The 26,850-nt window shown below is 45.4% G+C and overlaps 1 protein-coding gene across 3 annotated transcripts in view; it reads right to left on the reverse strand.

Annotated features, from left to right (window-relative positions):
* LOC116991197 (proprotein convertase subtilisin/kexin type 7-like) overlaps positions 1–26,850 on the reverse strand; it is a 133,352-nt gene that overhangs the window by 72,631 nt on the left and 33,871 nt on the right. For all 3 annotated transcript variants that reach the window (XR_004416710.1, XM_033049582.1, XM_033049583.1), the window contains exon 8: positions 23,925–24,025. Coding sequence is in view for 2 of the 3 variants with exons in the window: in XM_033049582.1 (XP_032905473.1) it covers positions 23,925–24,025 (101 nt within the window). In the remaining variant the exon portion in view is untranslated. The remainder of the gene's footprint in view (positions 1–23,924; positions 24,026–26,850) is intronic.

The raw sequence follows: 26,850 nt of genomic DNA on the forward strand, positions 1-26,850 counted from the left end.
TTTATTAAAAAGAATAACACCCTTGATTAATTTGATTTTTTTTTAAACTCAAAGGTACCCAGGCTAGATGCTTTAATTAGTGATTGAAAACCTATGACCATTGTATAGAGAAAAGCATCAGCAATTGAGCACTAACTGAATGGACTTGGGTAACCTAGTGAAATGCAAATTCCTCCTCACCGGTCTTAAGTGGGCGATCGCTCATCCTGAGACTTCGCCCCTGAAGTTCTTCAATTCCACAGCTGGGAAATCAGACGATCTTCTCAGGTGCCTTCAGAATCTTACACTTCAATAAGATCGGGAACAGTTCAGGATCAGTTTCTTCCCAGCTGTAATCAGGCAACTGAACCATCCTACTATCAACAACCATAGAGCAGTCCTGAACCACTACCTACCTCATTGGATACCATCAGACTATCTTTAATCGGACTTTACCTTGCACTAAACTTTATTCCCTTCATCCTGCAGCTGTACAGTGTGGATGGCTCGATTGTAGCCGTGTATAGTCCTTCCACTAACTAGTTAGCGTGCAACAAAAGCTTTTCGCTGTCCCTTGGTACACGTGACAATAAACTAAACTAAGATCACCTCTCAGTCTTCTAAACTCCAATAAATACGGACTCAGTCTTACTCTTACGACAACCCCTTCTTCCTTGGAATCAATCTGACGAGTCTTCATGGTCCACGTCCAAAACAATTCTGTTCCTCCTTATATAAAGAAACCAAACCACACATAGAATTCCAATCCCTGTAGAGTTATGGCAAGAGTTCAACTTTTGGAGTTCAACTCCTTCCAAAGCTAACTTTGTCTCTCTTGTACTGCAGTTTGCCACAGAACCCTGGTGTTGTGTTGTCTATTACTTCTGAACGTGGAGACCCTTGGGACTATCTTTGATCGGACTTTACTAGCTTTACCTTGCACTAAATGTTATTCATGTTATTCCCTTCATCGTGTCCCTGCACACTGCGGATGACTTGACTGTAATCATGTATTGCCTTTCTGCTGACTGGTTCCACTGTACCTCAATACACGCAACAATAGACTAAACTAAACCTCAACTTTACATTTGTGTAAGAAAGAACTTCAGATGCTGGTTTAAATTGAAGGTAGACACAAAATGCTGGAGTAACTCAGCGAGAGAGGCAGCATCTCTGGAGAGAAGGAATGGGCGACGTTTCGGCATTTTGTGCCTACCCTCAACTTTACATTGATTTCCTTTGGTCCCCTGAAAGCTAACACTGAATTATCTTACAGCACTTACTGCACACAGCTTTTCAGTTTCATTCCCTAGCAAGAAGATAGACACAAAATGCTGGAGAAACTCAGCGGGACAGGCAGCATCTCTGGAGAGAAGGAATGGGTGATGTTTCGGGTCGAGATCCTTCTTTAAACTGAAATCCGAAGAAGGGTCTCAACCCGAAACGTCACCCGTTCCTTCTCTCCTGTCCCGCTGAGTTTCTCCAGCATTTTGTGTCTATCTTTGTTCTGGTCTGATCCAAGTTGAGGCCAGGTTGGTGAAGAGTTAAAAACCGCGGGTGAGCGGTGCGACTGGGAGATCGAGCCCCCGCGCCTCCAGCAATGTACCATCGCCAAATCCTCCACATCACTCTTAACATTGATCAGAATGATACGAGGACATTGTTTACTCAAGTTCAGTAAGAGAACAAATCTGCCAGGAGATTAAACAAAAATGCTGACAGATCCACAGAAAGTTGGCTACTTGGCAAGCTAAGTTTCAGGGACTGTTTCAAATGGCAGCGTTTCAGAATGCAGTTACTGGAAGAGTAAACAGCAATCACTGGGATCTGGTCATGGAGAGGCCTGTTTGGAGAGAGGACTGTAAATTGATGATAACTTAAAGTGAGAGACTGGATGAAAATCAATGGAAGGTTCAGAGGTTTTGTACAAACCGGCACCAGCTTTCTGTGACGAAGTGCGACTATTTGGGGGGATTTTAATATTGAATATTGTCCTGTGTAATCTCCAAGATTAATCTGTCTCCTTTTCTCAGTGCATCCCCATCACATCCATTTGGCGTTATAGAGACTTGGGTTTAACTTGGTTTGGGGAGAGGAGAAAGGAAGAAACACTTGGTCATTGCTGTTTATGGGATCTTGTTGTGTGAAAAGCAACTGTGTCCGACATTGCAGCACTTTTAAAGTGCTTCGCTGACTTGAGCTTGTGCTGGCTTGCCCCTTATTATGTAAGATGCTGTAGAAGTGAAAGTCTATCTTACTTTTGGAGAAGTGGAAATGCTCTATCCGAGTTTCTCTGGGTGTGGCAGGGTCAGGCAACACAAGGGGAGGGGTGGGGAAGCTAAAGGCACTTTCCTCAAGCAGCATTCCCCTTCGGCTCAGGACACGGGGTGGGGGGGAAACCGCTGACTCACCAATCTCTCATAGACTGTTATATAACCAGAAACTCTTAGTCGTGAAGCTATACAACACGGAAACAGGCCCTTCTGCCCACCTTGTCCATGCCAACCAAGTTGGAACATTGGGATAGAAACAAGGAACTGCAGATGCTGGTTAATACACAAAAGGACACAAAGTGCTGGAGTAACTCAGCAGGTCATACATCATCTTTGGAGAACATGGATAGGTGACGTTTTGGGTCAGGATTCTTCTTCAGTCTGAAGAGTCCAGATCCAAAACGTCACCTATCCATGTTCTTCAGAGATGCCAACTGACCCACTGAGTCACTCCTGCACTTTGTGTCCCTTTAGCACATTGGGCTAGTCCTATTTGCTTGCATTTGCCCATGGCCCTCAACACTTCTTATCCATATAATTGTCCAAATGTATTTTTGAAAGGTGTTTCTACAATTTCCTCTGGCTGCTCATTCCAGATACGGACAATCCTCTGAGTGAAAAAGTTGCCCCTGAGGTCTCCTTTCAATTCCCCCCCTCTCACCCTAAAGCCTACCCCCTCCAGTTTAGGAATCCCCTGCCCTGGGAAAAAGACTGTGAGCATTCACTTTACCCCAGCCACTCATGATCAAGTACCCCCTCAATAAGGACACCACTCAGCCTCCTGCACTTTAAAGAAACTGGACTTGAATCTGCACATTTTCGGACAGCAGCCTTCCTTCTAGCTCATTGATTGGGTTGTTGGAGTGACCAACTCTCTATGATTGTTCCAGAACCTTCAGGAATTAATAATTAATATCCACTGCTGTAGATAACCACAGAAAAACCATGACAGAGCCATTAAAGAACAAATTCTGTGTTACTAATTGGTTTTCTTTTATTAGCTATAGAAATAATTGATCACATTAGGTATGTCAGAGGCCTGTTCTGAGCTAATGATATTCCAAAGACGTTCCCTTAACTATGGCCTGATAATGGCGAAAAAATTAATACTTACATTTTGGAAACAGACAACGGACCCTACAGTGAAGATGTGGATCACAAACATGTCTGAGACACTACATTTGGAAAACATTAGGCATTTGGCGGAAAACCCAGATCAATTTCTTAAGACATGGACACCTTTTACCGAATTCTTACAACAATAGCATGGCGGAACACAAATTTAAATTTAAATCCGACTCTGGGTTGGGTGAGGTGGGCGGGGGGGGGGGGGGGGGGGGGGGGGGAGAGATGAGGGGCAAGGTATATCTCCACCTTTCTCTTTCTTTTCTTTTAATTTCTATATCTCTGCCACACTTCTTTGGTAGTTTAGGGGCCTTTCTTTTGTTCTTTTTCGATCTATCTTTTCACTTTCTACTTTTTTTCTTTCTTGTTTTCATTTTCTTTTCTTTTTCCATTTTCATAGTTTAGGTTATAAGATTAAAAATGAAGCTGTACAATAATTGTATAATTTTAGTCACCGAATGTTTTATCTCTGTACAATTACTTCTAATAACAATAATAATAATTTAAAAAAAGAAATAATGGGGGTGAGACGGGAGTTGCTGGCCTGGGTGGGGGTTTGATTCGGAGATTCCATGCTATGTATGATGTTGGTGGTCTATTGTACAGTGTCACGTACAGCAGTAGATAGGACTGATGGTACTTTTGTAACTTTGTCAGCGCCAACATGTGGCGATCTTGTGTATTGCCCGGTTTTAAGAAAAACAAAGCATTTCACTGTACATTGGTGCCCTAAGTACACGTGGCAATAAATTATCATTCATTCATTCATACAGAGGAGTAATGACCTGCACAAATCCATCCACCAGCAATAAGTCCAGCCAAACCAAGACCTAGATCAGTGAAGATAGACACAAAATGCTGGAGTAACTCAACAAAGGTAGACAAACATGCTGGAGAAACTCAGCGGGTGAGGCAGCATCTGTGGAGAGAAGGAATCGGCGAAGTTTCAGGTCGAGACCCTTCTTCAGACTGATGCGGGAAAAAGAAAGGAAGAGGCGGAGACAGTGGGCTTGTGGGAGAGCTGGGAAGGGGGGAGGGGAAGGATGGAGAAAGCAAGGACTACCTGAAATTGGAGAAGTCAATGTTCATACCACGAAATAAGCGAAATATGAGGAGCTCTTCCTCCAATTTGCGCCTGGCCTCACTCTGGCAACGGAGGAGGCCCAGGACTGAAGGTCGCGCAGCAAGTGGCGTCTTGGGTCGAGACCCTTCTTCAGGCTGGGAGTCAGGGAGTCACCTATTCCCTTTATTCCAGAGATGTTGCCTGTCCCGCTGAGTTACTCCAACATTTTGTGTCTATCTTTGGTGTAAACCAGCATCTGTAGTTCCATCCTACCCCTAGAATATTGAATATGGCTTGTGTCCTCACTGTTCTGACCAACACATGTTTTTACTGCGTGGATAAAGACATCGTGGGTTACATATTGTAAAGTTTACCGTGAGGTTCAAGATAATGGTTGGGTAAAAATAAGAAATTTTTGATTGCATCAAATTCTGGCCTAAAATTATTGTGTCTCATTTTTGTCATGCTCCAACTAACCACACGATATTTTATATAAATTTATTTTCCATTACTCAAACATCTGAAGAGAACGCCTGTGGATCCAACTCACCACACACAGGAAGTCGAGCCTTGCTACTGGAGAAATAGGTTTCTCATCATCTTATGTACTTCTATCAGGATGCTCCTCTGCCTCCGATGCTCCTGAGAAAACAATCTAAAAGCCCTGTCCCACTGTACGAGCTAATTCAAGAGTTCTCCCGAGTTTGCCCTGATTCGAACTCGGAGAATTACGGTAATGGCCGCTCGTAGGTATTCGGGGCTCTCGTGGACATTTTTCAACATGTTGAAAAATCTTCACGAGTCTTCCCGTGCTTACCTGCCGTTAGCGAGTCTTCCCGAGTGCCTGCCGTTAGCTTTACGAGCCGCTAAGAAACATCCCCGAGCTCCGACATACCCGCTGCGTTCATTCTACGTGCTTACCACGAGTTTAATTTTTTTTTAAACTCGGGAGACCTCTTGAATGGACTTGTACAGTGGGACAGGGCTTTAAGTTTGTCCCAGCTCTCTTTATAGCTAATATCCCCTCATCCATGCTACATCGTGGCAAACCTCTTCTGCACTCTCTCCAAGGTCTCAACACTCATCCTGCAACGTGGCAACTAAGAATGGCACATTATACTACAAAAGTGGCCTGACTACAGCTGCAACACAACTTCTTGCACTCAATGAAAAGTTACACCTCGCATGACACCTCTACCCCATTGTGGACATCGTAGTGCATCAGTTCCCCAGACAAAGTCCCAGCAGAAAGGGGGAGAGAGGGGTGGATGTGACTGGTGCTGGTATCATGGTACAAGGCTAGGAAAGGTTTAGAAGGACATGGGTCAAACGCGGGCAAATGGGATTCGCTTGGATGGGCGACTTGCTCGGAATGGACAAGTCGGTTTCCATGTTGTAGGACTCCATATCGGATTGGGTAGAAATGGCACAGGATTATATACTGGATGTGATGGTTGGCAGGCTGTAAGATGAGGACTAAAGGAACTCTATTGTTGCATGTGGGAAGCTGGGGGAAGATGAAAGATGTATAGGAGGAAATAGGTATGGAGGCTCCGTCAACTATGGCAGAGGGAAAGGCACGCTTCTGGAAGAAGGAGTGCATTTCAGAAGCCTTAGAGCAGATAGTCTCATTTGAGAACATCCTGCAGCATCATCCCCAAGTCTCTTTGCATCTCTGATTTCTGAATTCTCTTCCATTTAGAAAATAGTCTACGCCTTTATTCCTTCCACCAAATGCACGACTCCACATTTTGCTATTTCGACAATGGTATCAAAATTACTATTGGCTGTGACTTGAGACATTCTGAAATTGTGAAAGGTGTTTAATTTAAAGACATAAGCTCTTTTGCGGATAATTTCAATAAAAACCATAACCCCAATATCGGGAAAGCAAGCAAGGAGTTACATTCAACTGCCAGAGGAATAAATTAATTTATTGAAAACGGCAGCAAAAAGTTAATTTGCAAACTTCTTCCAAATGTTTAAGAGATCTTTAAAAGATCTGTATGATTACATTTGGGATGAGTCAAGCAATGATTCGCATATGAGAATTAAAATAATAATATAATCTTTCTGTTTATACATTAGAGCTGCAGCCATACTCCGCAATAATCCACATGTGGAAACTATAACCTGGATCATATTATTATTCCAACATGAATCCCAGAGTTGGTTGGCTGTTTGAAATAAAAGCATTTTCAGCTTTAACTCTTACATTTCTGATAGCACCTCTGCATCAGAACAGCTGTATTGGCGAGTTGCTTGAATGCGTTTAAGGTAAACTACAGGTTTAAGGTGAGGGGGGGGAAAGATTGAATAGGAACTGGAGGACTAACTGTCTTTTTACACAAAGGGTGGTGGGTGTATGGAACAAGCTGCCAGAGGAGGTAGTTGAGGCAGGTAACATTTAGACAGGTACTCACATAGGGCAGTTTTAGAGGGATATGGACCAAACGCAGGCAGGTGAGACTTGTGTAGGTGGGGCATGTTGGCTGTTGTGGGCATGTTGGGGGCGATGGGCCAACAGAGATCTGCTCTGATGGACGGACAGTCCAAAGGGGGATGCTGCATGAGAAGGCGGCTGGTACTGAGAGAACATTGCACAGCCAAATGTGTAGAAAGGGACTGCAGATGCCTGTTTATACCGAGATTGGCACAAAGTGCTGGAGTAGCTCAGTGCGTCAGGCAGCATCTCTGGTGAAAAAGGATGGGAGACATTTCAGGTCGGTTTTTGTCGGGCCTTTCTTTAGACTGGTCACGGCCTGAAACGTCACCCGTGCTTTTTCTCCTGAGATGCTGCCAGAGGCACAGACAGATGTGTTGTTCTGTTAAACTAAGACCAATCCTGATCTCTCAGCCGAGGTATAAAAGATCCCACGACACTATTTCAAAACAGCAGCTAGGTTTCCCCGGCACTGGACAATCTTTACTGCTGAATCTCCATCACAGAATCCAAATACCTAGTTGTCATTAGTATAATCATAATAAGCTATCTTTACAATGTTATCTGTGGACTTATCTGTCACTAACCGACTTCCATTTATCCTCATTTGAAAATAACTTTAATGGTTATAAACTTCCCAGGACATATCGTAAAAGATGCTACATAAACTCAGTCTTGCCTTTTTCTATTTTGATGGGCACTTGGGATTATTAAGCACAAAATTCACATCCAATAGATCCATCTGATCCATGGCGTGAGATCACTTGTAAACCAGGGATTGCCACAGTGCTTACGTTATCTGAATCATATGCCCTTCCATATATATTACAATAGCAATTCTCGGAAGACATACTGTTTTGCACAATCAATTCAGAGGTCTGACTTTGTTCCCCTGGGATTCGTTTATAAACAGCAAGTCTGTCCCCGACAACACTGATAACTCAAATGAAGCGAACACACTTGCAGCATCAACACCCAGTGATGGCCCCTTCGCCTGTCACCCCTCTGTGCCTTCGTCAACAGGAAGGTGTCCACACTGCCTAATGGTGCCTCTGCTGTGGAACAAGTCCTCACCGCCCAGTGAAACCCTTCTGAAGAAGGGTTTCGGCCCGAAACATTGCCTATCTCCTTCGCTCCTTAGATGCTAATGCACCCGCTGAGTTTCTCCAGCATTTTTGTGTACCTTCGATTTTCCAGCATCTGCAGTTCCTTCTTAAACAGAAATGACCCCTTCTCCCATCTTCAAAACATTCCTCCTCCTCTTGAACTGCCCCGGACAGCCACCAAATCCTCTCTGGCCTGATTTAAAAATCTCTAACAGCCGACGAGACATCAACCGTCTTGACCACAGTTTACAATGATATATCCCTCCTGAGATCACACCTTCCTACCAATGGTGAACAACTGCCCTACCAAGGAAACAACCTGCCTGGGGTCATCTGTTGCCGGCCCTGACTGGTCCCGGTCTCTTCTCGCCTCCAGTTCTCCCCCCAACATTCATTCTGAAGAAGGGTCACCTGCCCTTTCTCTCCAGAGATGCTGCCTGACCCATTGAGTTGCTTCAGCACTTTGTGGCCATCTTTGAGTCCCTGCTAGGTTAGTTTACAGAACTTCCTCCAATGGTGTAGACAGCAGCTAGCTCCGAAGATGCGCGAGATGCCGGAGATATACCATGGACCGTAATGTCCCTAACCCCCCCCCCCCCTCTCTCTCTCCCCCTCCATCACCATCTCATAAGTGCAGACAACTAATTTTCAATTGAACTTTCACAAACACAAACCCTCGCTTAGAAAGGTCACCACTCGAGAACTGGAAGTGCCGTGTGATGCAATTTAAGTGCTCGGTTAATTGACGGAGATGGGCCATTTAAAATCTTTATGGGCATGATGGACACTCAGCATAAAACATGAGCGGAACAAACCGCTACTTAACTTCATCACAGCAGCTTGCATTTCTGCTCTAATACTTCCCAGCTGTGGGAGAAAAACCAGCAGAGACACGCAGGCTGCGGACTGGACTTTTAATCTGAGAAAGGGTGTGAGATGTGTCACAGGGTTGCAGTCAAGTTACTTGACTGTTAGGGGTCCAATACATTCGACTAAACCATTCACCCTGAGCTGTGTGTTTGGTTCCAACCATGCCAACTGGGACTTTAAAATCTAGTCATTCAATATGTTTCAAGTTGAAGCCACTTAACTTTTTGATGTGGAATTCTCTGCCACAGAGGGTGGTTGAGGCCTGTTCATTGGCTATATTTAAGATGGAGTTAGATGTGGCCCTTGTGGCTAAAGGGATCAGGGGGTATGGAGAGAAGGCAGGTACGGGATACTGAGTTGGATGATCAGCCATGATCATATTGAATGGCGGTGCAGGCTCGAAGGGCCGAATGGCCTACTCCTGCACCTATTTTCTATGTTTCTATGCCTTTCCCCACAGTGGAAAATTTTGATTCTGTTGTGGGGGGACGTTTATGTTGAATTCTATAATGTGTTGAGTCATTTTTCTTATTTTTAATTTTTTCTATGGATGTACGGAAACTTTATTATTTTGTTTATGTAAAGCACTTTAGTTTCAACACGAGTTGATTTAAACGTGCTATATAAATAAAATGTACTTTACTTCACACTGTGAAACTAACGGATTGCAGTAAAACCTTATCCTTACTACTGTTCTGAAGGGACATCAGTCTTTAGACTTTAGAGTTACAGCACGGAAACAGGCCCTTTGGCCCATTGAATCCGTGCCGACCAGCGATCACCCCATACTCTAGCACTACCCTACACACTAAGCACAATTTACAATTTTACAGAAGTCAATTAACCTACAAACCTGTACATCTTTGGAGTGTGGGATGAAACCGGAGCACCCATAGAAAAACCACGGGGTCACAGAGAGAAGGCACAAACTCCGTGCAGACAGCATCTACAGGCAGGATCGATTCCAAGCCTCTGTCGCTGGAAGGCAGCAATTCTACTGCTGCGCCACTCCTGTCTGTGAAGGAAGTCTGCTGCCCTTACCCAGGGCTGGCCTATACCTAACACAACACTGCAGATGCTGGAATGTGGAGTAAAAAAAACGAACTGCTGGACAAACTCAGTGGGTAAGGCAGCATCTGCGTAGTTGGATTTCACACACACCATGTAATCCATTGCTGTCTGGAGAGGTTGCAAAAAAATAGACACAAAGTGCCAAAGTAACTCAGCGGGTCTGGCAGCCTTTTCTTTAGAACATGGATAGGCGACATTTCGGGTTGGGACTATTACATTGTCTAAAGATGGGTCCCGACCCAAAATATCATCTGCCCGTTTCCTCCAAAGATGTAGCCTGGCCTCCTGAGTTTGTCCTGAAAATTAGTCGCCAGTACTTTGTTTTTTTACCGATGTCATTATCTCGTCAATGCAGTGCCAGTTAATGATGGACAATAATAATAATAATAATAATAATGGATGGCAATAATGCCCCTGTCCCACTTGGGAAACCTGAACGGAAACCTCTGGAGACTTTGCGCCCCACCCAAGGTTTCCGTGCGGTTCCCGGGGGTTTTTGTCAGTCTCCCTACCTGCGTCCACTACCTGCAACCTCCGGCAACCACCTGCAACCTCCGGGAACCGCACGGAAACCTTGGGTGGGGCGCAAAGTCTCCAGAGGTTTCCGTTCAGGTTTCCCAAGTGGGACAGGGGCATAAATGTTCGCACGAACAACAATATCCACCAAATTAATTATTAAAACTCTGTACTCTACAAGGGATCTTGCTCCGGGGCACTCTTCCTGTGTTGCTGTGATGTTTAATTCCTTGGACCAGACTCCCACAGACACACTGGGAGATGGATCCAGCATTTAATCATCTTTCCAAAAATTCAGAACCCTCACGAGTTTAGAGATCTCTCTTGACATCCATCTACCTTCCTTCTGAACACCTTGTCTTGTCTCTCCAGTCTTGGGAAAAAGTATCCATCACATCAAGCACAAACACCAGGGAATATGTGTTTTCAACCTAAACTGCTCCACACAACTCCCATCCCAGGCATCCACCTCTGGGCAGGGATATTCTTTGGTAAGCAGGCTATAATTGTAAAGAGAACTCCAGGTGTGATCTCACCAAGGCCACAAGGTATAGGAAGCCTGTTCACTGCAGCTGGACCTTCCATGTTCACCCAAGATGGCGGGGGTGGACGCAAGGAACAATCGGTGTGCAGAACTGGGGTTTTACCGCCCGCGCCCTCCAAACGTCCCTAGCTGCCACGAGGTCGGCTGCGGGAGGTTCACTGGCCGATGCGTGGATCCGGGTCCAGGCGACGGTGGAGTAGGCCGCTGGAGGCCTTGCAGCTGCCTGGGCCTCGACTGGATCGGGCAGCTCTCTAAGAGACCTGCCGGAAGCAACCTGCAGCCACACGGAGCGGTGGGGCAGTGGTGGAGGACACCAACGGCTATGCTTGGACAGGCCAACCTTGCAACGTTGCCAGGACAACGGGCCTTCATGACCAGGTTAGGAATTCTGCTTTTATCACAACTTGGACTTGAAAATGGTGCCAAAAACCGGGAGATTCTTGTATATTGTCTCAGTCTCCTATACACTTATCCAGAATCCAAGATTATGGTTATATATAATAATCATTTTACTGAACTGCATGCAGAAAATAATTCCACTATACCTCAGTACACATGACTATAAAGTCCCATTGATCCACTGCCAATGCCCATTCGATGAAGAACAAACCAATGGGCTCACATTTAGCCTCCCTCACCACCGTGACTCTGAGCCCAGAAATTGAATTGTAATTTTCTGACAAAGTGCACACACAAAAAAACTGCTCACTGACTCACTTCAATTACACATCTGAATGTGTTTTGCCTCCTTACCAAGCAGCTGTGACGGCTGGCTTAACCCAATCTGGCTGCCGTGTGCACCTCAGCAGGGTGGGAACAGCCGGGGCAATAAAGCCTCACCATACAGCCAGTGGGAATTTGTGAACTGCACGGATCAGGTGGGCGGGTGACGGATGGGGAAAGGGGAGACGAGGGCAGAAATCACATGTCGGTCTGGGCAGCCTCAGCTTTCCACAAATCAGATCGGAAAGACTCGAATTGCTTCTAGCATAAGAATAAAAACCACGAGGAGAGGATGAAGTCAACGGAGCCTTGGAACCATTACAGTGCAGCCCAGATCTAGACGCTGAATGAGGCATCGTGAGATATATGATTAATATAGGCCTGTGGGATTAGCATGTACAGGTACAATAGTTGGCAAAGGCAAGATGTGCTGAAGGGCCTGTAGGTTTCTACACTGTACAACTGTACGACACAAAAATGTGCAGGTTGTAGCTTCCAACAATGTGCACATTTCTGACTGCCTGATAAAATGACCAGTTGCTGTGTGTAAACTGGTGTCCAGGCATTCCATGTCACAACATGCACACGACTACTGCAAAGGACCTCCATGGACGTGGCTTATGTCAGTTTACCAAGAGTGTCTTTGGGACAAACAACCCTATCTGTCTAGTTGGTTGGATTACAGCATGACAAGCTTACAGGGGCAATCGCCATAGAAAATAGACAAAAACTTATTAATGAAGAACATAGACACAAAAACATGCCAAAAGATGAAAACAAGAACTACGCTTTGGGAGATCAAAGGACACAAAATGCTGAAGTGAATCAGTAGGTCAGGCAGCATCTCTGAAGAACATGGATGGGTGATGTACAGCGTCGAGACCCTTCATCAAACGGAGTTTGAAGAAGGATCACGACCCAAAAGGTCATCTATCCATATTCTTCAGAGATGCTGCCGGACGTGCTGAGTTACTCCAGCACTTTGTGTCCTTTAGTGTATTAACCAGCATCTGCAGTTCCTCGTTTCTATGCTTTTGTATATTTCAATTAATTGCAGATTTTGGATAAATGACCACCAGCATAAAAATGAAAGGTAGACAAAAAAATGCTGGAGAAACTCAGCGGGTGAGGCAGCATCTATGGAGCGAAGGAATAGGTGGTACTTTGGGTCGAGACCCTTCTTCAGACTGATGGGGGGGGGGGGGGGGAGGGGGATAAAGAAAGACAGGGGGCTGTGGAAGAGCTGGGAAGGGGAGGGGAAGGAGGGAGAAAGCAAGGACTACCTGAAATTGGAGAAGTCAATGTTCATACCACTGGGGTGCAAACTACCCAAGCGAAATATGAGGTGCTGTTCCTCCAATTTGCAGTGGGACTCACTCTGGCCATCTAGCATAAGAATACTGTGTTTATTTCTAAATACGCTGCACAAAATCATCACAAGAAAATAATTGTAGAGATATTTTTCTTCGTTGATCAACGTCAGCAGAAATGTTACGAAGAAACATTGGACCGCTTCTGATGGTATTTTAATTTTGGTTTGTGAGGAGGAGAGTGCATTGCCAAGTCAGACAGATGTTCTGCAAGTACATATTTACCCCATTCCTTTACTGTTCTGCACAAGTGCTTTTAATCACAGAAACTCGCTCGTAAAAAACAGATGCACGGGGGTTCCCAGTTTTCACTTTAGGAAAAAAAGGTTCACAACCATCATAAAAATGACCGCCGACTTGCAGCCAAGCGGCAGGATTGAACACCTTGCGAGCAGGGACATCGTCCTGAAGGCATTTACTGTTACGTCTGACACAAGAAACAGGTTTGTCAATAGACAATAGGTGCAGGAGTAGGTCATTTGGCCCTTCGAGCCAGCACCACCATTCAATGGCTGATCATCCACAATCAGTACCCTGTTCCTGCCTTCTCCCCATATCCCCTGACTCCGTTATTTTTAAGAGCCCTATCTAGCTCTCTCTTGAAAGCATCCAGAGACCCTGCCTCCACCGCCCTCTGAAGCAGAGAATTCCACAGACTCACAACTCTCTGTGAGAAAAAGTGTTTCCTCTTCTCCATTCAAAATGGCTTACTCCTTATTCTTAAACTGTGGCCCCTGGTTCCGGACTCCCCCAACATCGGGAACATGTTTCCTGCCTCTAGTGTGTCCAAGCCCTTAACAATCTACTGGCATGCTGGACACTCTCTCAGGCAGCTGCGTCCTTGGTAAGTGGGAAACTGTCACCACTTTTTGGCAAAAAAAAAAAATCCCATGTCATGGAGCTTGCTCCTTTGAGCATTGGTGGTGCTACGGTTGATATGGTTTTATACGAGGCTACTGTGAAATCAATGATTAGGCAGCAGGCATCAAATGTTACCGAATGGTACAGCCACATGATAGCCAAGACTCTCAATCGAAATGGGTGACTGATGACTGGACAGATCACAGATTACTGAGCAAAGACATCCCAAATGTGGACAGACTGGTGGGGCAAGCTAACTTTACCTGCTGAGTGAGAGGCCGGTTAAAGCTGGAGGAGAGGCGCTGCACAGGAGCAGGTGGTGATACGATGCACCAACTGAAGGCCATTGAAAGAAAGAGGGCTCGTGTTTTGGTTGTGCTTTCTTCAGCTCCTCCGAGAAACACCTCAATGCAATTCATGGTGTCGAACCAAGGAACTGCAGATGCTGGTTAATGCACAAAAGTACTGGAGTAACTCGGTAGGTCAGTCAGCGTGCCGGGAGAATGTAGATACAGATGTTGACGTTTTTGGGACGAGACCATTCTACAGGCTGATAGATAGGTGGCACTTCTGGTCAAGGCCCTTCTTCAGTTCCTGGCCCGAAAGGTCACCTATCCATGTTCTCCAGAGACGCTGCCTGACCTGCTGGGTTACTCTAGCGCTTTGCGTCCTTTCAATGCAATTCATTTTACTACAGTGGATGAGATTCGGTCTGGGAACCTTTGGCGATGCAACGTAAATCTTTGTAATGCTTTTCAGATTTTCAGTCGAACGGCACGCACTTCGTAACCATTGAAATGCTTCTGAAATGAAGTTCTTGCTGCTCTGTTGGCAAAGACCATGGCTAATTATACACTACAGATTCCCGCTAAAACCAATGCTAAGAATGATCTCATTTCTGTGGTGTCATCTGGAATAACAAAGGTTGCCCTGGACACCAGAAGAATTCATTATACTGCTCCAAACAATTTACCTAATCTTTAGAAGTTTGAAGAAGGGTTTCGACCAGTAACGTCACCTATTCCTTTTCTCCAGAGATGCTGGCTGACCCACTGAGTTACTCCAGCATTTTGTGTCTATCTTTGGTGTAAACCAGCATCTGCAGTTCCGTCCTGCACAAGCCTAATCTATACAACTGGTGCCGAGGACAGACAAGGTTTCCAATTGGAAATTTCATCCAAGACATGGCACCTCTGACGATGCGGCACTTCCGCAATTCAACATTGGACATTGTTGAGACGAATGTTCCAGTAACTGGACATACTCAAACCTACAAGTTTCCCCTAAAGTGCTGTCCATTAAAGCTGACAAAGGAGGAGTCTAATCATAGAAGGTTTGCTTCACATTTAAAGGGAGTGACTAAAGGGCCTGTCCCACTTAAGCGACTCTTTAAGCATCTGCCAGGGACTAGTTTTAATGGAATTCACCTACAACACCTGGTTAGTACGGGTGTCAGGGGTTATGGGTTATCGGGAGAAGGCAGGAGAATGGGGTTAAGAGGGAATGATAGATCAGACATAATTGAATAGTGGAGTCAACCTAATGGGCCGAATGGCCTACTTCTGCTCCGAGAACATATGAATCTTTGATTCCCTGTCTATATATTTCCTGACGTGACTCCACGTTTTAGTTTGATTAAGCTTCTTGGAACATTTTCCTTTACTTGGGCTGCTTGACAAATGGAAACTGTTACTGTTGTTAATTACACTAAAATATCGCTAGCTCAGAGGGGTTGTATACAAATTCAATGGCATTTATTTTGTGCCTGGGTCTCAGCCTCTCATGCTAGCTACCACATGGGACACAGAAAACGATAATCACTTCTGCTAATAACAGGTATATTTATTTATTTAGAGTTGTCAGGCCAAAACTATTATATTTCCTATGCGGCTGTCAAATTGTAAAATGGGAGTTTTCCTAATCTTGAACTGAAGAGTGATTCAAAATTCAAGTGAGTTTATTGTCATGTGTCCCTGATAGGACAATGAAATTCTTGCTTTGCTTCAGCACAAAAGAACATAGTAGGCATTGACTACAAAACAGATCAGTGTGTCCATATACCATTATATACGTATATACACACACACACACACACACACACACACACACATGAATACATAAACTGATAAAGTGGAAATAACAGACAATGGGCTATTAATGTTCAGTTTTGTCTGAGCCGAGTTTAATAGCCTGATGCCTGTGGGGAAGTAGCTATTCCTGAACCTGGTGGTTGGTTAAAGTGGAACTTAAACCAGCGATAAGAACAATAGGTGTGACAATAGGGGAGGGGAGAGGGGGGGGGGGGGGGAAGAGAAGGGTAGTTAGAAATTGCCACCCAGTATCCGCAATAAGAACTCCCAGGTGATCAAATGCAGCAACACAGGAAACAGATTGAATGGTGGCCAAACCCATACCACACACTGGCTGCACTGTCTTCCCATATTCCTTCGCCAGTCTATCAGGTGGAACTGATTTACAGTGGGAATTTTATATCCACATGGAGCCAATCCCACCTTGTACAAATATTGAATTTCAAAGCTTGCCCTGGGCATGAAATCAAACAGATTTGGTTCTGTGGTCAGGTTGGGAGCTGTACTCAGTGCATTTCCCCATTACACCTGCACTGTCGATGAGTAAGCCTGCCTTTACACTGACCTATATCTTAACTGTTGAACACCTTGCGAGACTTTGATGTTTGAAACGAACTTCCGACCGGAGTCCCAAACTCACCAGGGTAAATCTGGCTGCTTGATGCAGAATTACTGATACTTCCCAGCACGTTCTGGCCCAAAGACTCAGTATTACACCTGGCTTGTAGGAATTTGCCTTGGGGAAAGATTTTTATTTGAGCCAAGGTCTTCTGCTCCATTCTTATAATAAGCCTCCAAAGACACGTTTGGGCACTCTTGCATGGTATGAGTTAAAGTATTTTTCTTATTTAGCCCAAATCAGTTAATTAACAAGCATTCCACTTCCCTCAAACCCTATAAACAGCCTTTCACTACTTTTCTTCCTGTCACTATTCCAATTTACAAATCACTTTGTTACACCATGGCCTGCAGTCTCAATGAAAAACCTGATACATGGCACCTCATCAAACATCTTCTGTAAGTCAAGCAATCTCACAGCCTTCATCCAGAGTTTAGTTTAGTTTATTATTGTCACGTGTACCGAGGTACAGCGAGAAGATTCTCTTGCGTGCAATGCAGTCAGCGAAAAGACAATACATGATTGCAATTAAGCTGTCCACAATGTACATTTACAGGATCAATGGCATGACGTTAGGTGCAAGGTAAAGTCCCGTAAAGTCCAATGATAGATAGTTCGAAGGTCTCCAATGAGGTACATGGGAGATCGGGACCGCTCTCTAGTTGGTGATAGTAGGATGGTTCAGTTGCCTGATAACAGCTGGGAAGAAACTGCCCCTGAATCTGGAGGTGTGCATTTTTGGAATTGTGTGCCACTTGCTTGATGGAAGAAGAGGGAGTGACTGGGGCGAGACTGGTCCTTGATTATGCTGCTGGCCTTGCCGAGGCAGCGTGAAGAGTAGATGAAATCAATGGCAGGGAGGATCGTTTGTGTGATGGTCTTGGCTACGTTCAGTGATTGCATCAAAATGTAATGAAGTTAGCTGGACTTGATTTACCTTTAACAAATCTAGGCTGATTTTCTCTAATCAATCCAATTCTTTTCGAACTGACTGCTAACGCTGTTCCTGATTATGGGCTCTGCAATACTAGAAACCCAAGGGGCAACTATATGGAACAAGCTGCCAGAGGAAGAGGTTCAGGTAGATATAACTTGAAGGCAGACTTTTGGACAGGTGCATGGACGGGAATGGTTTAGAGGGATATGGGCCAAATGCAGGCAATTGGGGCGCGTGTCAATGGGCATCTTGGTTGGCATGGACTAGTTGGGCCGAATGGCCTGTTTCTGTGCTGAACGGCTCTATCAGCACATATTTCAGAATGTCCAGGACATTCCCACAAGATTTAAAAAATAAAAACAGTTCAATAAGCCGAGGTCAAACGCCCATTGTTTCCTCAAACTCTACAGAAAATAATCGTAAAACTCCCGATGGAGTCCATGTCTGGTGATGTCTGGGTTTATCAGAGTAGCTCAAGCAGGGGCAGGAATAGGCAGAGCAAGAAAACAACCACGGCCAAAGGTATTACAGTGAAGTTATAAACACATTCATGTCCTGCTTTGCAGCCTCCAGCACCTAGCTGGAGTTAAGCAGCTGCACATGTGGAACCGCCATTGTATTTGTTTACGATTCCTTTTTGATCCCAACATGATTAATGTCAAGAGGAGAGGAATGCAATAAGACCACAAATGGTGATGCTGAGACTACACACGCCATCCCACATGGCCAGGCTGCACGCTCAAATATTCAACATGGTGAAAGAGAGAAGACAGAGAGAGAGCGAGGGGGTAAAGAGAGAGAGAGAGAGACGAGAGTGAGGAGAGAGAGAGAGAGAGAGAGAGAGAGGGGGGGTACAGACAGAGAGAGGAAGAGAGATAGAGAGAGATAAGGAGAGAGAGAGAGGGGAGAAGGGCTTTGGGTAAGAGAGAGTGGGTCTCGCGTCGCTCTTCGCTCTCTCTCTATCTCTCCTCCCGCTTTTTTTCTCTCTCTTCTCTCGCTCGTTTGTTCTCGTGGTCTCTCTTTTTCTCTTTCTCGCTCTGCTCTCTCTCTCTCTCGTGCTCTTCTCTTCTCGCGGTCTCTCTCTCTCTTCGCTCGCGCGCGCTCGCCGCACTCGCGCGATCTAGCGCGCGGGTCTGTAGAGAGGAGAGAGAGAGACGGGGTAAAGAGAGTGAAACGAGGCAGAGAAGCGAGAGGGAGAGAAAGAAGCGAGAGTCAGAAAAGAAAGGGAAAAGAGAGAGAAGAAAAAAGAGATAGTGAAAAGAAAAGAGAGAAACAGAAAAGGGAGATGGAGTGAGAGAGAGTGACAGTGACATAAAGGGACAAAGGGGGAGAGAAGGACAACAAGAGTGAGGTGGTGGGTGGGGGGGGGGGAGAGCGAGAGAATTTCTATTGATGGATAGAAAGCATTTCCCACCAGCAAAACTTCTTACTAAAAAAATCTCAAATACCAACATGAGTTATTCAAAATATGCTCGCATCAAAATCCACGGTCTGTTTTATGGGATTAAAAAAAATCTTTCTATATAGTTTTAAGCGCCAAGTTGGAGATGGCCCAAACTGGACAAGGTGAAGTGACGTTTATGCTGAAAAACAGAAACGGTTACAGGCAGACAGCCCCATGCGGTGAAGCACATTTAGATTTTGACCGTGTGCTGCCCAGTGCATGAGTGAAACTGCAAACAGAATGTGGCAATTTATTGAAGTGTTTGAATCAACCAAGTTAAATATTAGTGATCTCCTCATTTTAGTTTAGATATACGGTGAGGACACAGGCCCACCGAGTCTGCACCAGCACTAATTATCCCACACACTAGGGACAATTTACAATGATGTCAAGCCAATTAACCTACAGACATTTGTTTCAGAAGGAACTGCAGATGCTGGAAAATCTAAGGTTGACAAAAGTGCTGGAGAAACTCAGCGGGTGCAGCAGCATCTATGGAGCGAAGGAAATAGGCAACGTTTCGGGCCGAAACCCTTCTTCAGAATCGTTGCCTATTTGCTTCACTCCATAGATGCTGCTGCACCCGCTGAGTTTCTCCAGCATTTTTGTGTAACCTGCAAGCATGTACGTCTTTGGAGTGTGGGAGGAAACCGGAGCACCCGGAGGAAACCCACGTGGAAGATTCTGTTCCCGAGTTTGGTGGTGAATGGTTTCTGGCTTCTGCATCTTCTGCGTCTATCCGACCCGGCACAGGATAGGGTCAAACTAGGGCCGTGCTGGGTCATGTGGCCACCTCCCTAGGTTTAGGGATTGCAGTTTCAAAGGCCGAAATAAAATGACCCCAAACAGTCTCGGGGGGGGGGGGGGGGGTGTAGATTAGTGCCACTCATACTGTTGGTCCGCCCACAGGCTTATGAGAGAGCTCTCTCTCTCTCTCTCTCTCTCTCTAATGCCCCTGACCCACTTAGGAAACCTGAACGGAAACCTCTGGAGACTTTGTGCTCCACCCAAGGTTTCCGTGCGGTTCCCGGAGGTTTTTGTCAGTCTCCCTACCTGCTTCCACTACCTGCAACCTCCGGCAACCACCTGCAACCTCCGGGAACCGCACGGAAACCTTGGGTGGGGCGCAAAGTCTCCAGAGGTTTCCGTTCAGGTTTCCAAAGTGGGACAGGGGGCATAACAGACTAGCTCAATGCACGCTGGAGTCGAAAGCACCTTGTGTTTCCTCCACAGAGTTGCTGATAAAAGACCATGGATTCTAATCACTGCGTGTGCGTCTGATCATTTCTTCCAGGAGGGCAGATTCACACTCTCATCTCCAGCTCTCGTTAGTGAGTAGAAACAGCAGCGACCACACTGCTGCCAGAACATGCTCTCATCTGGTTGCGAAACTAAGTTTTCAGATTTCAAAGGCTGCCTGCAATGCAAATCGCAGCTAATAAACCAGATTTTTGGGGGATTTTTTTAAAATGGGTTGACATATGAAAGTGGAATTCATGCTGGCATGCCAATTGAATTTTTTTAAATTTATACTGTGTAAAATAAAAAATATCCTGAACAATCCAGACATTGACCTTTTCAGAAACAGTTGAAACGAAGATTGCATCTGGTTTTCCATCCCCATTTCACCCACCGTTAATTAAAGTTCTGAATGATTGCCAGTTGGGTTGCGTTTCCAACTCTGCAAGATGGATGCTCATGTGATAGTAAGCAGGCAGTGGCATTGAAACCTTAAATAAATCTTCACACGAACACTCCAAAAACCTTTACCTAATTAGGTCTTTGGGTGAACTTTAAAGGATGTAATCAAGTCCTGGTGGGAATGAGATGGAGGTGTAAATGCTCTTGGGTTTACTAAGACGGTGATGCTTTTGCTATTAAACGGGGCAAATCCTGGTGCTCACCATTAAAAGTTGGGTAACCCATCACCAATATTTCCCAAGTGATCACTTAACTTCTTGCCCAGCCAGTAGTAAACCCACTCAGATAGTTGGAAACGCAAGAAGGTGGCCTATAAATAAATAGACACAAAGTGCTCAATAGGAACCCGAGGAGCAAGCTTATCACACTAAAGGGTCTGTCCCACTAAGGCTATTTTTAGGCGACTGTCATAGTCGTAGCAGGTCGCCGAAAAACCGGCAACTGGACCCCCCTTCGACGTAAAATTTGAAATAGAATCGTTACTTTAACAACAACAAAAACCGAAGTCAGCACCCGGTGACAACCTACGTTAACCTGACTACATCTATGACAGCACCTACGTCAGGTGATGTCAAGCTACGCTCATTGGCGTCAAACCTACAGTCGCTGACTGTCTCGAAAAATGTTCAACACGCTGAAAATCCAGCGGAGACCAGAAAGACGCTACGGCGCTTTGGACGACTGAGGAGACGACTCACGACCATACAGGCGACACCCTGGCGACAGCCTAGTTGCCTGTAGTCGCCTAAAAAATAGCCTAAGTGGGACAGGGGCATAAGGGTGATGGTATATGGAACGAGCTGCCAGAGGAGGTAGTTCAGGCAGGTGCTATCACAACATTTAAAAGACATTTGGACAGGTACTAGGAGAGGAGGGGTTTAGAAGGATATGGGCCAAATGCAGGCGGGTGGGACTTGGCATCTTGTGTGGCATTGACAAGTTGGGCCGAAGGGCCTGTCTTCACACTGTATGACTACATAGAATGAAAGGGAGAAGGGTTTGATGTTCTGCTCTGTGTTGCAATGTATCAGCTGAATTGACATTTAGGGAGTGGAAGAGATAGATTTAATAATAATATTTAGGCTTGGTCGCACACAATCTTTTTCTCTGGTAATTACGGCACCCAGTCACACTGAATAAATATTAACAAGAACATACATCACCAAATCTGATTTTCATGTTGATGCAGTCTAAATAAACCTCACCAACATCTCCTCCGAATGGTTCAGGAAACGTGGCATGATGCCAAATACACTTCAGGCCTTCTGCAGGTGTTAGTGGGGAGTACACTGACTGGTTACATCATGGTCTGGTTTGGTAATGCCTAAGCTCAAGAACGAAGGAGGCTGCAGGAAGTGGTGGACATTGTCCAGTCCACTATTGTCCAGGTGAGCTCAGAGACTTTTTGCTCCCTGCTCTCCATCTGCCGTCCTGCCTTGAGGATAGAGAAAACCGAATTGGAGGGAATGCAGACACGTGTGGGGTAGAGTTGCTGCTTTAAGCCGTCAGAGACCCGGGTTTGATCCTGACCACAAGGTGCTGTCTGTACGGAGTTTGTACGTCATCCCTGTGACCAGCGTGGGTTTTCTACAGGAGCTCCAGCTCCCTCCCACACTCCAAAGATGTATTGGTTCATAGGATAGACAAAATGCTGGGGAAACTCAGCGGGTGCAGCAGCATCTATGGAGCGAAGGAAATAGGCAACGTCTCGGGCCGAAACCCTTCTTCAGACCCAGATAAAGGGGAAATACATTAGGACCGAGATGAGAAAAACATTTTTCACACAGAGAGTGGTGAATCTCTGGAACTCTCTGCCACAGAAGGTAGTTGAGGCCAGTTCATTGGCTATATTTAAGAGGGAGTTAGATGTGGCCCTTGTGGTTAAAGGGATCAGGGGGTATGGAGAGAAGGCAGGTACGGGATACTGAGTTGGATGATCGTGTGTAGGATAGTGTTAGTGTACAGGGTGATCGCTGGTCGGCACAGACTCGATGGGTCGAAGGGCCCGTCTCCGCGTTGCATCACTAAACTGAAATAAATCAGGCTAAACTAAACTATAGAAAAGAGGTTCGACAGACCTGACTGCAGTGCTGAACACGTCATTACATATTTCATCGGCTGCTCGTGTAATTTTTACAGTTCATCTCCCTGAAGCCACTGTGTTTTGGTGCTTGTCTTGCCAAGAGCTACCAGGAGACATCCTGGAAAGGAGGGATATTTCTAGTTCTCAATTTGCTTTTCTGAGCTGCATCTACAAGAACACTTTCCCATCATTTACATTTAACTGGAGGAAGTGCACAAATTATCCTGTACACTTGCTTCCTGTATTACTTCATGTTCATAGAAACATAGAAAATAGGTGCAGGAGTAGGCCATTCGGCCCTTCGAGCCAGCACCACCATTCAATATGATCATGGCTGATCATCCAGAATCAGTACTCCGACAGCTACATTCAACTCTCTCTTGAATACATCCAGTGATTTAGCCTCCACTGCCTTCTGTGGCAGAGAATTGCACAGATTCACAACTCACTGGCTGAAAAAAAAAAATCCTTATCGCAGTCGTAAATGGCCTATCCCTTATTCATAAGTGATAGGAGTAGAATTAGGCCATTTGGCCCATCGAATCTACTCCGCTATTCAATCGCAGCTGATCTATCTTTCCCTCTCGACCCCATTCTCCTGCCTTCTCCTCATAACCTTTGACACCCTTACTATTCAATAATCTGTCAATCTCTGCCTTAAAAATACTCAATGACTTGGCCTCCACAGCCGAGCGTGGTAATGAATTCCAGAGATTCACCACCCTCTGACTAAGGAGATTCCTCCTCATCTCCTTTCTAAAGGTATGTCCTTTTATTCTGAGCCAATGCCTTCTAGTCCTAGATTCTCCCACTAGTGGAAACATCCTCTCCCCATCCATTGTATCCAGGCATTTCACTACTTGGTAAGTTTCAATGAGGTTCCCCCTCATTCTTCTACTTTACGGAAAGTGGGCGGAAGGCATTGTCTAGTAAATAAAGTATTAGAGACACAAGAGATTGTTGATACCAGACCTTGAGCAAAAATATAACATAATATAAAATATGAGCACATTTTCCAATTAGGTTATAAAACACAAGGCTCAGTGATGTTGAAAGCCGGACAATGATTATCCACGATTGTTTTAAGTGTAACTGTTCGCACTTACGATGCTTCTCATCATCTTGTCGCCACTGCTGAAGGTGACTGCCAGCATGGAAGCACATTCCTCTGCATAGAATGGCATGTGGCCTTCTTCATCCACGGCCCCTGGAGAGAGACAGAACAGATTAAAGCTGAAAGCGCCTCAGAAAAGAGCGCGCAACCAAACATTCACTCTGCCGTTTGGGCAGCAGGAATTAAGCCAGGGCGCGCTGGCCTTTCAAGGAGCCATGAACAAACATAGGTCGAGATACAAGGAACAGCAGATGCTGGAATCTTGAACAAAATAAAAAGTGCTGGAGTAATTTCACTGGTCAGTGGAAGGGATGTTTCGGATCAGGACCATTCTTCAGACGGATCATAGTGGGGAGGAAAGAGCGCTGGAAAAAGGAGGCGTTTTGTACCAAAATCTACCTGTAGTAACTAAGAGCATGTAATCCACTATTTAATAATTTCATATAAAAACGTACTAGAATAGCAATATAACTATGGTTGCCTTCAGGTTAACAGTGATGGTTTATTTTAATCTCGTCCATTGCTACATCTTCTGGGCACATTGCTTTAGCCCCACCAGTCGAGCTCTGGACTTCTATACACCCCTTTGGAGTGCCTTCATGACTCGAGGCTCTGCAAATCCCTGCTACACCACTCTTCCCTTCAATAACATGCACACCAAAACCCACATCTTTGACCAAGCGGTTGGTCATCTTAGTTAGCTACTTTAGGTTAATGTCACGTGTACCAAGGTGCAGTTTTGTTGCTTGCCCTCCAGTCAGCAGAAAGGCAATACATGAATGATTACAATCTAGCCGTGCGCCTTCCCTCGCCTCTCTTTGTTTCAATATCATTTTTTGCTTGAACACGACCCTGTGAATCACCGAGAATCAGAGGTTCAGTACAAATGAACACTATTACTATTTCAGATTTCTAATTTCTAAACATTCGTTTTCTTTCCCTTTCAAAAAAACCAATGAATCGGGTGGAAAACGCAACTTCCTCTTGATGAAACCCAAACAGACTAAAGGAGGGGACAAGAGAAGCCACCAAGACTTCCTTCACCTTAATTGCTTGCTCTTCATTGCTGGAATTGCATTCTCAATCAATTATTGCAGAGCAGTTTAGATTTTAGACTTTAGAGGTGCAGCTCTTTGGAAACAGGCCCTTTGGCCCATCGAGCTCACGCCGACCAGTGATAGCCCCGTAAATTAGCACAATCCTACACATGGGACAATTTACAGAAGCCAATTAATCTACAAACCTGTACGTCTTTGGAGTGTGGGAGAAAACCGGAGCACCCGGAGAAAACCCACGCAGTCAAAGGGAGAACGTACAAACTCCGTACAGACAGCACCCGTGGTCAGGGTCGATCCTGGGTCTCTGGCGCTGTAAGGCAGCAAATCCACCACTGGGTCGCCATGTCGGGCGCCAGAGATTTATGATACAAGCAGTTAAATCTAACCACCCCTATTGCCATTGTTCATTCTCGTTGAAATATGGAATTGGATATTTAAGGATAAAGTTGAGAAGTTAATTATATTTTCAGTCACATGGTGTACGACTTTCAACAGAAGCCAACATTCCAAAGTAACATTTCTGGGAGGTGGATTAAAAGGTCAACTACTAAAAGCTGCAAGAAAATACATTGTTATGTGACATTCACAATAAAGGCCGATGTTTATATAGCACCTTTCTCATTCCGATCAGAAGCCCCAACGTGCTTTACAATCAATTACACACTTTTGGAAGTTTTGAGCAAGCACTAAAGATAATGTCCACAATATTCTCCAATCATGGGCAGTATCTCAAATTGTTCAGTCTTTAGGCTTTAGAGATACAGCACAGAAACAGGCCCTTCGGCCCACCATGTACAGGATACTGGATACTGAGTTGGATGATCAGCCATGATTATATTGAATGGTGGTGCAGGCTCGAAGGGCCGAATGGCCTACTCCTGCACCTATTGTCTATGTTTCTAAGTCTGCGCCAACCATCGATTACCCTGTACACCAGCACTATCCTACACACACTCGGGACAATTTACAATTTACAGAAGCCAATTAACCTGCAAACCTGCACGTCTTTGGAGCATGGGAGGAAACCAGAGCACCCAAAGAAAGCCCACACAGTCATAGGGAGAATCTACAAGCTGCGTACAGACAGCACCCGTAGTCAGGATCGAATCCGGGTCTCTGGCGCTGGAAGGCAGCAACTCTACGCTCTGCCACTAAGTCAGTTATGTTTCTGTCAAGACATTACCAGGTGGGCCACATACCGTGTGCAGTTCTGGCCGTCCCATTACAGGATGGATGTGGAGGTTTTAGAAAGAGTGCAGGAGAGGTTTACCGGAATGCTGTTTGGATTGGATGGTAGAGGCTATAAAGGAGCAGTTGGCCAAAGGTGGATTGATTTCTCTGGATTATCGGAAACCGAGGGGCAATCTGACAGAATAATTCAATTATGAGAAGCATAGATAGGGCAGGCAGTTAGAATCATTTTCCCAGAGTGGAAGTGTCCACGCCTAGAGGGCAGAGTTTAATGTCAGAAGGGGAAAGATTAAAGGAAATGTGCGGGGCAGGTTTTTCTTTGTGCAGAGAGAGATGTCTGCAACGTGCTGCTGGGGCAGTGGTGGAAGCCAAGGGCGGAAATCGCTATCAAAACATGGTGGGGACGGGGGACACAATTTTTTGGTGGCCACGCGCGCATGCGCACACTCACACACACACACGCGCGTGCGAGGCTTCGGAGGCTCAATCGAGCGCCAAACGCAGCTCAACTCTGCCTGTCTCACCGGGTTAACTACAGCCCTGTCTGGACTGACGGGACACCAGAGCTGCTTCTCCACGCTGGCCATATTTCCCGCAAGCCCAGGCAGGTTAACCTGGCGGGACAGGCAGAGTTGAGCTGGGTTTAGGGCTGTTTCTCTGCGCTAGCCG

Source organism: Amblyraja radiata, chromosome 33 (genome assembly GCF_010909765.2).
Source record: "Amblyraja radiata isolate CabotCenter1 chromosome 33, sAmbRad1.1.pri, whole genome shotgun sequence".
Taxonomy (NCBI): Eukaryota; Metazoa; Chordata; class Chondrichthyes; order Rajiformes; family Rajidae; genus Amblyraja; species Amblyraja radiata.